Source organism: Petaurus breviceps, unplaced genomic scaffold (assembly GCF_028583685.1).
Source record: "Petaurus breviceps papuanus isolate PSGF00001 unplaced genomic scaffold, PetGlider_PUasm1.0 90784, whole genome shotgun sequence".
NCBI classification, from domain to species: domain Eukaryota; kingdom Metazoa; phylum Chordata; class Mammalia; order Diprotodontia; family Petauridae; genus Petaurus; species Petaurus breviceps.
In genome coordinates, this window is record NW_027187345.1 from 2,318,405 (window position 1) to 2,332,212 (window position 13,808).

Here is a 13,808-nt window from a genome sequence, read left to right on the forward strand (position 1 = left end):
AATAAATTTCTATTACAATAATATTTTTACCCTAAAGAGTTAAACCATTTTCAGAGGTACCTAACTTCTTCAAAGTGCAATTTATGAATTTAAAAGGAACTTCCCCCCCCCCCAATTTAATGGAACGATGCAGCCGTTTCTAATCAACATTCTTTCTAGAGCTTCAAGATTTTTCAATTTCATTGGTCACCAGACTCACATTCAAAGCCTTACCCCATTGTTAAGAACTGCCAGATTTTATAACACACTGGAAAAATCATCTTCAATAACCTTGGGCCACCTCCACACCGGGAGGAGGCAAGGTAAGAGTTCTTTGGTTCAGTAATTCAACAATATTTTTTTCCACAAATGTAAAAGAATTATATAAAACAGCTGGCATCTATAGCCAAGTTTACCTCACTGGAATTATTGGAGCTCTGAGGCAGCTGAGTTCCGGGAAATCCATGATTGCCACTAGAGTCAAAAATCTAAATGAGATAAATACATTAAAAAAAAAAAAAGAAAGAAAAGGGGGGGCAGGAAAAAGAGAGATAAATGAAATTTATGAATTTGACAGCTAATTATTTTCAGTATAAAAAAACCTGAAGGTCAACAGCTCTACCTAAACATTCATCCCACAAACTTTAGTATTTCCTACTTTAAGACATTTAAAGGTAAATTTTTAAAAAGCAATCTCATTAACACCTATTCTATTCCTCCCCAAACATTTGCCTCTTTTACATTTTTATCATAGGCCATTCATGTTATTTTGAAAATAGTTGTTCTTGCTATTAAACAAGGAATGCAGCTTCTGAAGATGTTATTTCTAGTTCACCTTTCAGTTGTTGCACTGTGGTCAGACTTGGATCTACTTTAAAACATGGATCATTAATTTGATAGAAAAGAAATGGTTTAAAAATCTAAGCATACTTGGATATTAGTTCTACTTGTTGATATACACATTGAAGACCTTAGAATAGCTCCATATGCTTGTGGAATGATCATCTCAATAGAAAACACATTTTTTTTTCCATCAATATATTTTAAGCTAGGTATATGTAGTAGGTATTTTATGCATGTAGATCAAACCCTTGATAATATCCACCAGTCTGGCAATCAATTGAACATTTATTGTCTACTACTTGCTAAGTGCTAGAAATACAAAAAGAGGGGAAAAAAGTAGTCCTTGCCTTCAAGAAGCTTACAATCTAATGGAGGAGACAACAAGGAAATATGTATAAACACGTTTTATTAAAAATAAAATGGAAATAATTAAAAGGAAGGCATAGAATCAAGAGGAGTTGAAAAAGGCTTTTGGTAGAAGAAGCAATTTTAGTGGCTACATTAGGGAACCTAGGGAAGCCAGTAGGTGGAGACAGGAAGGGAAAACATTCCCAGAGAGTGGAATAAAAGAGTTCATGAAGGACTTTGAATGCCAGATGAAGAATTTTGTATTTGATCTGGAAATGAAAGGGAACCACTGAAGTTTAGTGGGGGGAGAGAGGTGATATATTAGCCAGTATTAATAAGCACATTAAAGAAAAACTAGTGATTACTTGATAAATTATTTTTTTACAATTGTTGATAAAGATCAATAATTGTATTAATCACAGAATTTACAATTAATACATCTTGCATTCAATGAAGAAGGAATGTTTAGCTAACACTGATTTTCTGTAATAAATGAAAAAGATCTGCCTTAAACGTATAAATAAGTATTTTTAATTATGGATCCATAAACAGAATCTTAATTACAGAGATTTTTAAACCATTCTTCCCTACTCCATGTGTTTTCATATATGTGTGTGTACACACACATATGAATATATTCACACATATACATATATACATGCATAACCATATATATGTATATGGTTATGTTTTTATTCATAAGAGTTATGGTATGTTTTATAACATATGGGTAGGTTTTAAAGCCCATGTACAGAGATCTGTTGTGGTTTTGCCTTTTTTTTTCTAATCAATTTACTATATGTTTTCCCTTAAAAGTGTTTCAGACTCTTATCCCTTAGTATTTACGCTAGTCATGAATATTAATGCTTGACATTCATTTACCCAAGAAAATTTTCAGGCAAATAATTTAAAAGTAGCTGAATAAAATTCTATAGGATTTTTTCTTCTATGAATAATAAATATGTATAACAGTAATGGCAACAAAATTAATAACCGCTTTTTGTTAATACATAAAACATAAACATCTTCTGGCATTTGCTACAAGCAAAGATTCTAATTCAATTATAGTATTAGAATATCATATATGAGCACATTTGTGTCTCATATGACCTGTTTTCTGTGGAAAGGCCAGAGCCCTAAATCTGTCATATGAATTATTCATATGAAATTTATGATCATACCATTTTCTTAACTAGACCTGTTACTTCATTGACATAAGGAGCTCTTGGTAAAGAAATTCTTTTACTAATACACATTAGTAACTTCTGTGAAATGTAATCATAGAGAATTGTCTTGAACCCCTAGAGTGAAATGATTTAGAGTAAAAAAGCCAGTATGAGTCAGAGCTAGGACATGATCATCTGAAACCAGTTCTCTGTTCAGGATTCCATGTTATCTCTTAGTATCACGTCAACTGAAGTAGGCTTTATCAATAAATATGGACAAGCCCTGAAAACATTTTGAAAACAATTTATTGTACAGGATGTTATTTTTTGTCTAAGTACTGAGATTATTTTTATTTTAAAAAACCCTATTCCCTCAACTCATAACAAGGTAACACATCAAGGTAAACAGGGGTGTTAACATGGCTTAAAATTTGTTCCTAATCCTTTTAAAAAGGAAAACTAGTGGGAGAAAAGAAACAATGAAAAATATGGGAATTTTCCCCTAATTTTACTTATATGAATGCTAACATGTTTTAGATGCAACCAAAAATTAAAAGCAATTTAAAAGAAACCAAGCAACTTTTTTGATATGTGTATCTTAGGGGGGGAAATTCACATATACACTTGACACTTTGATATTACACTATATTCTCATTCTTAATTTATAATGAAAATCATGAATGAGTTAAGTTCCAAAGGTTTTATGTCATTCTAAAAAAAAAAACAAACAAACCCAAAGCCCTCACTGAGTAACTAAAAATTAATTATGCTTATTTTTACTATTACTCTTCAAATATCAGGACATTTACCTGAGTTATGGATGGCCTTTTGTCTTTCCCTTTTCTTGCCAAAGTGTCCAGTCCTTTCAGTGATGAAAACAATCCCTTCTTACTTTGACCTTGCTGTGTCAATGACAATGTTCGTTTCCGGAGAGCAGATTCATCTCTGGAGCATATCTAATTTAAAACATATTTCTTTTGAAAAAAATATTACTCTGTAACCATTTGTTTACCAGAAAGAAGTAACTGACTATCAAGCAGGTCTACTTTCTTTTCATCATGAATAATGATTTTCTGGTCAACATGTCAGTCAGAGTTTCATTTCATATCTTGACAACATACAAGAAGAAACAAGTCAGTTAAGAATTTAGAAAGACTCCATAGCAAGCACCAAGATTAAGAAAACAACTCAATGGTTTCCAAACTAGACTTGTGCAAAGTAGTGTCTATGCAAATGCAAGTGATCTCAGAAAACCCAGAGGGGCTTTCAGCAGTCCCGGGAAAAACAATCCTCACTTAATCATGAAATGATTTATACAATTCCCAGGGATTACATCTTCCTACTACTATGAAGTAGGAAGTGGCTAGAACAGGGAAGGAAGCAAAACATCTCTCTATGACTAAGGAGTGCTCCACTATTGAAAAGACTTTAGGTGAAAGTACCAAAGAACAAATAAAGAACGTTTGAGGAGAATTCTGAGAAATATGGGAAGACATATAAACTAATGCACAGTGAAGTGAGCAGAACCAGAACAATTTACACTATGATAGTCTAAAAACGATTGTGAATGATTCAAGGACTGATCAATGATGATTCCAAAAGCCCAATCATGAAGAATGTAACTTATCTCTTGACTGAGAGGTGATTGACTCAAGATGAAGAATAAGACATACAGGAGTGGGTAGGTGGCACAGTGAATAGTGAATAGACCACTGACTCTGGAGTCAGGAGGACCTGAGTTCAAATCCAGCCTCAGACACTTAACACAAAAACTAGCCGTGTGACCTTGGGCAAGTCACTTAACCCCAAATTGCCCTCCAAAAAGCAAAACAAAAAAGAATAAGACATACATATGGGAATGTATATTTGTTACAGTTGTTTGCTTTTCTTCTTTAGTTTGTTCCCCTCCCACCCACCCCACCTTCCCCCCCCCCGCCCGCCCATGGAGGAGGAAATGTAATAGAGAAAAACATAAATGCTTGATAATGGGGAAAAAATAAAATGTATCTTTAAAAAGGTGTGAGGGATCTTCCTGTAGAATAGAGATTTATATCTATCCTAATTAGTTCCCAACAAGAAAACTAGGACCAATGGATGGAAGCTTCAAGGAGGATGATTTTTGCTCAGTATAAGCAAGAGCTTTCTATCAATTAAAACTTCCCAAATAAAACAGACTGCATGGGAAAGTAGTGAGTTCCCTGATTTTTAATCAATTTAATAAGTGATTATTAAATATTTTGCTGTGTGCCAGGCCCTATACAGTGGAAAACCAAATACAGGGAAAACCAAAACAGTATCTGCTCTCAAGGAGCTTACATTCCAGTGGGAAGAAAGGATGTGGAATAAAAATTAAATGCTAGATATATACAAAGTAATATCCATTGGAGGGCATTAGCAACTGAAGGGATCAAGAACAGCTTCCAATGGGAGGAGGTATTAGAACTAAGCTTTGAAGGATTAATAGAGTATCATAGGTATTAAGCTGTAAAGGACATTTGCAAGGCCATCTAGTCCACCCCTTCTACAATCCCCAGGGATTAGAGGTAAGTAGATTGCATAGGTGGGTCTTTAAGTAGACACTGGATGGTAATTTATGAAGAAAATATCAATTCTTGACTCTTGGGACTAGATTACTTCAGTTGTTCCTTTTGACTCTGGACTACTTTCCGAGACTTACCAGTGCATGGAAGGAAGAAACTGATAAAATGCCCAATCTGCCCAGTGCCAGTTTAGAAGGACGACTTGTGGCAGCAAGGAGACTCTTGGGATTTGGTAACTCTCCGCCTTGTAGACTGGCCAAATAGCAGCGCATCCTGAAGAGATCCATGTGAAATTTTTCTAGATTCTGCTCCCACTGCTGAATCTATTTAAGCAACAACAGCCACAACAACAACAAAAGGACAATTAAAACCAAAAAAGTCTTCCTGGGTCGGATTGAAAATGTGATCTCTTTCATGAACTGAGGAAAAATTAGTTACAGCGGCAAGTGCATGGTTTAAATTAGCTTTCCCTGTTTGTCCTACCTTTAACCCTTCCTGCTGAAATGCATTTGGTCATACAGTTCTGCAATTTACCAGACAGCTGAAAATAAAACAAAGCTGGTGGTCTGGCTTAAATGCAGTGACCTGTCTCAAGCAACACCACCTTTGGAGATTCCCACCATTCCAAAATAATCCTAACTTGAAAACAGATCTTAGAATTTACCCAGTTTTTAAGCCAATTGCTTCACGTTATTTCATTTCCTTTCACACTGCAACCCTTTGATTCCAAACTGTACTTACTTGACTGCAAAGAAGCAGATGTACAACTAAATGAAAGCAAGATTTCTAACTTTACAATCCTTTTCATTCTGGGGAAATGATTCAAATCAACAAAAAGCAAATGGGTTTCAGGAACAAGGATAATTAGGGGCTTTACTCCTATTATTAGTACGCTCTCTGCATAAGTGCCATCTGTACATCTGAATAAAATTATAAGCATATACACTTCTTTGCCTACCAGAGTTATCATGTGTGCTTTTGCAAGCTTGATGTCATGAGTGAAAAAAGAAAAACAGTCCAAACTCTCTCTGTGTCTCTCCTTTCCTGTAGTCATCTCAAACTGCTTTCTACTGCAAGGATTAAACTCTTTTACAGATAAAGCAGCTAAAGAAAGAAGACAACTCTGCTAAAAACACAGATTTAATAGCAGGGGAGGAAGCTAAAACTCAAACACTGTTAAGGATAACAAGGCACATGGACCAGAAAGTCTTCAGTAAATGTGTATCATTTGACTCAATGCAAGAAGCTAGTCACTTAATGGTCAATAATTATATTTCAGAGAACTTGCTGTGTCCTTCTTTGTGGGCTGCCAGATTCTGTGCTCTATGACATGAAGTTTAGCTGCTTAATGGTTTACTTTAGTACAATATCCTACATTACATTCCTAGTTAGCCTTTCCCCAGAGGAATTATCTTGCAGAATAGAGACAGCATTAAGGAAATGAAAGGGAAACAGAGGAGACAAACTGAAGATGTTAGATGGAGGGAGGGAGAGTTTGTCCAGAGCCCCTAAAGGCAAATTTGCTAGATAGCTAACTTTATAGATTTCCTTTAGACAAGTGAACAAATCCACTTACACAGTAAACACATATCTAATATATTTTTTTAATCTGCTATTTAGTTTTTGCCATTACGATTTTTTTGTTTTGAGAAAGCTTCACTGAGATTAATTGATATGAGGAAAAGAGACGACACATTTATCAACAGGAGACAATATTGTCCTTCTTCCCTCCCTACTTTAAATTTTATCTCCTCCAATTCATCTGCCCCAATTTATTCATGTAAAATTAATTCTTGGGCATTTATACTAATGAGCAATATTTTGTAGACTGAATATGTGGAAGAAGCTATTCCCAGAGTGACTCGATACCACCTTCTTTGTAATATACATGCTTTCTTCACACTTAAAATTTAATATTTTAATTCTCCATTAGTCTTGAAGTTCTAGTAGAGTTCAAATTTTAAAATAATGTCCATTTAAAATGAATTGCTTTTTAATGGTCAATCTTTAATGGCTCAAAAGGGGCATAGAAAGGGCCAGAGTAAGGGAAGTTAAGCTCCTCAGTGGAGCTTAGGAGTAGAAATATGGAGCCCACCTCAAATAATTGTGAAAGTGATAATACACACAACACTACATGCAACAGTAACATTATCTGGCAGTGAATCTAGGAAGGAATTCTTGGACATTGTCCTGTACTATTGAAAATGAATGCCTGGAATCAATTGTCCTGAACTAATACCAGCTGTTTTTTTTTTTTTTATCTAAACACTAGTAACTAGTCTGTCTTTATGTTTTAGAGACTAAGACTGGAAAATTTTGGCATTAAGTAAAAGTGAAATCTCAACTTTTATGTAGATCAAGCATAAAAAGATTGAAAAGTTTATTCTATGAAGATGACTATAGTTGTTTTTCTCTGCAAGAATGTGATCCAATACAGTGGAAAACCAAGGAGAGAATCCCAACTCCAGGAGTATATACAATCCAAACGTATTATTATTAGACATAGCTGTAAAATGGAATAATCTTATAAAGATTGAAATATTCAAAGAAAAGAAGAGGAAAAATATTAGTCTGCCACTAAAATTCTAACTAAATAAAAGGAGAGGTGACAAACATATTCCGACCAGACAAAATTTCTTAGGAAAATATTTTCTATCAATTAGTCATTTTACCAAAGGGTTTGGTCAGTTGTCCATTACCACGTCCATCCTCTGATCATAAGCTTTTCCCTGCAGATGGGATAACTTATCCAATGTTTTCCAAACACCAAACCTACACAGAGTCAGCCTGTGACAAGAGTATAACCAAAAGTTCAAAGAATATGTATGGGCATCATTTAGAAGTGTGTAAAAGTAGTTCCAAGTTCCTCATAGAGTTGTATGTTTCACTAAGAAAATCCAATGAATAAAAATCTCTCAGACCACATCTAGAGTATTTTTTGTCCAGTTCTGGGTACCACATTGCAAGGAGGGCATCAATACTCTGCAAAGTATCCAGAGAAGGAGAAGAACCTCAAATCCATTCCATATATAAAAAAAAACAAAGGAGACAATGATGTGTAATCTGAAGAAAAGACTTTGGGAAAGCCACGATAGTCATCTTTATGTATATATAAAGTACAACAGCACAGAAAGAAGATGAGATTGGTTCTATTTGGCACCAAAGGACAGAAATAGGATCAATGGGTAAAAGTTCCAAAGAGGAAAATTTAGGTGAAATAAATAGAAAAGCTTCCAGAGAATTAGAGCAATCCAAAAGTGGAATGTTTTGTCTTGGGAAGGACTGGATTTTCCTTAATTAGAGGTCTTCAGGCAAAAGCTAGATGACCACTTTTCAGGTATGTTGGAAAAGGCATTATACAGGTTAGTATTGGATTAGATGATCCTTCCGAATCTGAGTCTTTGATTCTATCATAGTAATTACCACTAATCACCTTACAAGTGCCTTACATGCAATTAAGTGGTGACTGTATATAAGGGGATTCAAAAACAAAAAGTGAAACAATATCTTCTCTCAAAGATCTTAAATTTTATAATGGAAGACAACATGTGCATATGTAAGTATATGGAGAATAAATGCAAAATAACTACAAAATAGTGAAATACAACATGGATGTAGTCAGTGAAGGAACACATTAATAGGTTGGGTAATGAAGAAGGGCATCATACAGAAAGAGATGCCTGACCTGTATCTGGAAGAAAGTGAGAGACTCCACATGAGCTAGAGGTAAAGAGACAATGCACTCCAGGCCTGGGGGATAGCTGGTGCAAAAAACACAAAAATGGAAGCAGGGTTAAGAGTAAGGAAATAGAGAGAAGACCAGTTTGACTGACTGTAGGGTACTGGGAAATACTCTAGATATGTCTGAGAGATTTTTATTCATTGGATTTTCTTAGTGAAACATACAACTCTATGAGGAACTTGGAACTACTTTTACACATTTCTAAATGATGCCCATACATATTCTCTGAACTTTGGGTTATACTCTTGTCACAGGCTGACTCTCTGGGTAGGTTTTAGTGTTTGGAAAACATTGTAAGTACTGGGAAGGCAGTAAAGCATAATGAGACTGCAAAGAGAGGGTAGAGCTGAAGTGTCAAGGACTTTAAAAACAAAACAGAGAAGTTTACATTTATTCTATGGGACATAGATAGGGAGCCACTGGAGTTTATTGAGTAGGGGAGTAACATGGTCACTGCTTAAGGAAAACCTTTTGGTAGCTTTTTGGAGAATAAATCTGACTGAAGAGAGATATGAAGTAAAGAAACTAATTAGGAGACCACTGTGTAACTTGGTAGAGAGGAGAGAAGGACATGAAGTAAGGTCGGTAGTTGTGTATATACAGAGAAAGGGTCATAATTCCCAGGAGGAGACAAGATCATAGTGTAGAGAAAGCACTCAGCTGAGTTTTCCCAACATTCCACTCCAAACAACTTGGCTCAAGTTGAATTCTGGAGTGGCAGAGCCAATAAAAGGTCAGAGTAAGATATTGTTCCAGCCCAAGGCAATTCAGGAGGTTGGAAAGAGATATCTGTGACATGGGAGTGGAGGCCAACACAAGACCCATGTGGATGAAACACCAGTGGTGGGACCAGATGACAGTGACAGAAGCAGCAGTAGCTTCAGGAGCTCTCAAGTGAGAGATGGTAAGGAGACCTGACAACTAGTTAGAAAGAGATTACAGGGTATCACTGTGCTAGCCCTGGGTACAGGACCAGATGGCATTTGGCACCCACTTCTGGGTCATATTCCAAGGGCAAAGAGAAGCACTTTCAATCTGGAGGGAGTGGAAGCTCTAAAAAGCAGTATCACTTTAAGCCCCAAGAGTTCAGGGATCCTGAGGAACTGTATCCTTTCAGGTTCCAAAGGAGGAGGGGACCTGAGAAAAAGTATTGATTCTAATCACAAGAAATAAGGGGCCTGTCCTGGGGGAGAACCAGTGCGTAAACCAAGAGAGTAATGGTTATATCTCTCCCCAGATCACAACCCTTAGAAGCCCAAAATCTTTCCAAACCCTCAGAACTAGCTCAGGAAAATGCAGTACAAACAACAAAAACAAACAAACAAACAAAACCCTGAAGCTTGAGACAGAGAGTACCTCCCCCAGCCCCAAGCTGGAAAAGGAGCCTAACATTAACATAAAGTTCCAAATCAAGAAATAGAGTGGAAAAATGAGTAAACAACAAAAAAGACCATAAAAAGCCACTATAGTGACAGGGAAGATCAAGACACAAACTCAGAAGAAAAAAATGAAGTCAAAACAGTGACAAGGAAAACCTCAAGGAAAAATGTGAATTGACACATGTCCAATAAGAATTCATGGAAGAGCTAAAAAATAAAATCATAATCAAATAAAAGTGATAGAAGAAAAATTGGTAAAGAAATTAAAGCAAAAGAAGAAAATTATGAAAATAGCTCGGTAAAAGAGGCACAAAAAATACTAAAGAAAAGAACATCTTAAAAAACAGAATTTGTCTAATGGAAAAAGAGGTACAAAAACTCACTGAAGAAAATAACTAATACATATATTTATTTATTTAAAGAAAGAAGGGATAAGATTGTGAGAGATATTGTGAGATAATAAACAATTAAATTTAACAACTAAGAATGTTAGTAAGAGAAATGAGGATCTATGGATACTGCCAAGGCAATAACTGGAAGACTGGAAGAATGATGCTATATTCAAAGAAACAGAGAAGTTTAACAAGTAATGTTCTACCATTCATTTGGCTATGGGGCAGCTAAGTTCATCCATTTGGTGGAAAGGGATATTAGCAAGCCTTTAGTCCATCTCCCTAATTGGCTGGTGTGCTAGCTCTCTCTCTCTCTCTCTCTCTCTCTCTCTCTCTCTCTCTCTCTCTCCTACCACACTTAGGTTTCCTAGAACACTAAAAGAGTCTTATCCTTTGACTTCAGTATTTCAAAACTCTACCAGGTGATTTGAGTACCTAAAGGACCTGGACTGCAGTGGGAGGGAACCTGTGACCTCAAGGCCACACGTGACCCTCTATGTCCTCAAGTTGGATACTTTTGACTGAATCCAAACTTCGCAGAATCCCCTTAAGAAAAAGATTAGTTTTGTAAAACTTGGATTCAGTCAAAAGGTCACACCCAAAGACCAAGAAAGTCGCATGTGGCCTCAAGGACACAGGTTCTCCACCCCTGAAAATGTCACTAAGTCTATTCATTTGATGATTGATGACACAAAAGGGATGCTCTATAAGTTTAAGTATACCACTTTGGTTTAAAACAAACTGCTGGTGAATGGGATGCCCTCACGTTCAGAAAAGCTAAAACACCACCAGCAGCCCTTCAACAAGGGTTCCAGTTTCTTCTGCACATAATTTGTTATTGTTTTCTGAGTCCCTTTTCAGTTTGTTGATAGGTTATATCTATTTTAAAAAACAAAACAAAACTAAATAAAGAGCAATTTCCTTCATTAAGGCCAGAAAGTTTTAGAAAGGCATTTACACAGTTGCCAATATTGCCTAAAAGTTCTTATTGATTCATTTATTCAAGTATTTATCATAAAAGGAAAAGAAAGTACTAGATGGATTCAATTTTACAACTAATCCCCACTTTGGACTTCAAAAGGCACCCTCCGCATAAAATGACTACAGGATCTGGACCTCATTGGATATGCCCAAATGAAAGTTGCATCATCTTACAGCACAAAATACCAGCAAAGCACTGGAAATAGAACATCTGAAAAAAATATTGTAAGAAAGCCTATTACTATATAACAATATGAACTACATTTATTCATGTTATTAGTATATAGGATTGGGGGCAGGGGCAGGGGTGGAGGTGGCAGTAGAATACAAGTGTTAAGTCACTGCTGACAATCTCTACCCAGAATTTCCAAGAACTTTCAGAGCTTTATCATACAAAATGCAATATCTTGTATTAATTGCAGCCACCTTTAGCTATAAACAACTATTACTGAGGACCTTGAGGAACAGCATGATATAAAAAAAGGTAAAAACAAAAGTGGAGATTTGGAAATGTAAAGCATATAATGTTTTACAGTAACTTTCTGTACTTTGTTAAAAGTTTTAAGAAGTAGATGAGAGGGAACTTCACATTTAAGGAATACCTGGGGGTAAATATGTCTTTATTGATCTTGATTTGCAAAGGCCTTTGATTTTGTAGTTCCACATAAAATCCTCTTAAGTCAGAAGAAAACCCCCATAAAAGTAATTTTAAGCATGTGCCTGTTTTTGCCCTTAATCTGTTGAACTCAGAGTGCCTGCAAATAAAAAGCAAATACAGTCTTACAACCATCTGGTCAATGATTTAAATATAATGGGCAGAGACAACATTATCCATGAGGAAGGTTTTTGTGAAAACATTTTTAAACCACAGCAGAAAAACTACAGAAATGGTGCCCTGAATATTTTCAGGTTGCATTAATTAAATGGTTTTTACCAATATATAAAAATAGTGTAGAGGGAGGGAAGCAGAAATAAGGAACAAGGATCTAGTTAGACCACGGGTGGGGAACCTGTGGCCTCAAGGCCACATGTGGCCCCCTAGATCCTCAAGTGCAAACCTTTGATGTTTGGAGTCAAAGGGCCACATGTGAAAACCTAGAGAGCCACATGTGGCCTCGAGACCCCAGCTTCTCCACCCCTGAGCTAGACCTTTTAAAATATAGCATGATTGCCAATAAATGAAAAAAGACAGGCTGAGATTACTTCCTCAGACTCCTAAAGAACTGTTCAGGACAGTGAAAACTGGGTTCCCCTGTGAGTGGGTAGATACAAAAGTAATTATTTCATCCCAGTTAGGGAAACTGAGCCACAAACATAGCAGCAAAATACATAAATTATCAAGGACAGAAAAAAAAGGTTCAATTAAAAGTTGTAAGAAAAATGAATGTTTGTCAATGATATTTTGAGCAAACAAAAAGACAGAACAAGAAGCTAGAAGCACAAAGCCTTCTCCAGACTTTACCTTACTCTATGAGAATCACAGGGTCATAGATCTGAGCTGGAAGGGAAGTCAAAGGTCATCTTATCCTATCTCCTCATTTACAGAGAAGGAAATTGAAGCCTGTGACTTGTCCAATGTCACACAAAGTTAGCAGGAGGGCTAGGATTTGAACCCAGATCCCTTGACTGCAAAGTCAACACTGATTCCACTACGCAAAACTGTGTTCTAAGGAACTTAGTAAGCTAACTTGAAGGGACTAATGCTTGGGGAAATGAAGACTTAAAGCAGGCATGAAAACATTCTTCAAATATCTGAAGACCAGTGATGGGAAAGGAGCATGAAGTTTGTTCTATTTGGTCCCAAAGCAGAGAAGTTACAGAGAGGCAGATTGTTAGGTCAATATGAGGAAGAACTTCCTAACAGTTAGAGCTAGTAGTCCCAAAATGGAACAGTAGTGAGTTCTGAGTCACTCACAATGTTAAAGCATATACTAAGTTTGTGAGGGAAGTCACAGAAGGGGTTCAGGGGTTCTTGCTTCAGGTAGACGCTGGGTCTGATGAGCTCTAAGACCGAGATCTAACCTTAAAACTCACAGAGGGGATTCTGCTACTGGCACCTCAGGATAGTTATTAAAATGTAAACAAACAACTTTTTTTTTAATTGATGTAAACTGGACTGTTTAAAGGGAGTTTACTGGGCAACCTGAAAATCCTGGCAAAACTTGTTTCCTCCTATGGGTTAATTTTTTAAAAATCCATTTTCCTGAGGCTGATTATTGACTCCCACGAGCTTAGTACAGTAGAAGCAATGAGAGGCACCGCTTCTCATTTTTGAGAAAAATCCTTTTTGTCATCCTTTCTGTTTGTGCATCCTCTCAAATCACACTGGTCACATACAGATATGTGCCACATAAACAGACAGATAGAGAGACATGTCTACAAACAGCAATTCACTGAAGTATAATGATACTGCCTTGGGACGTGAATACTTTCCAGAT

The 13,808-nt window shown here is 36.3% G+C and overlaps 1 protein-coding gene across 11 annotated transcripts in view; it reads right to left on the minus strand.

The window, feature by feature from the left end:
- Positions 1 to 13,808, minus strand: part of TIAM2 (TIAM Rac1 associated GEF 2) — a 310,489-nt gene that overhangs the window by 118,750 nt on the left and 177,931 nt on the right. For all 11 annotated transcript variants that reach the window (XM_069069619.1, XM_069069618.1, XM_069069617.1 and 8 more), the window contains 3 exons: positions 5,014 to 5,199; positions 3,146 to 3,292; positions 396 to 467 (listed from right to left, as the gene is read on the minus strand). In XM_069069619.1, coding sequence (XP_068925720.1) covers positions 396 to 467; positions 3,146 to 3,292; positions 5,014 to 5,199 — 405 coding nt within the window. The remainder of the gene's footprint in view (positions 1 to 395; positions 468 to 3,145; positions 3,293 to 5,013; positions 5,200 to 13,808) is intronic.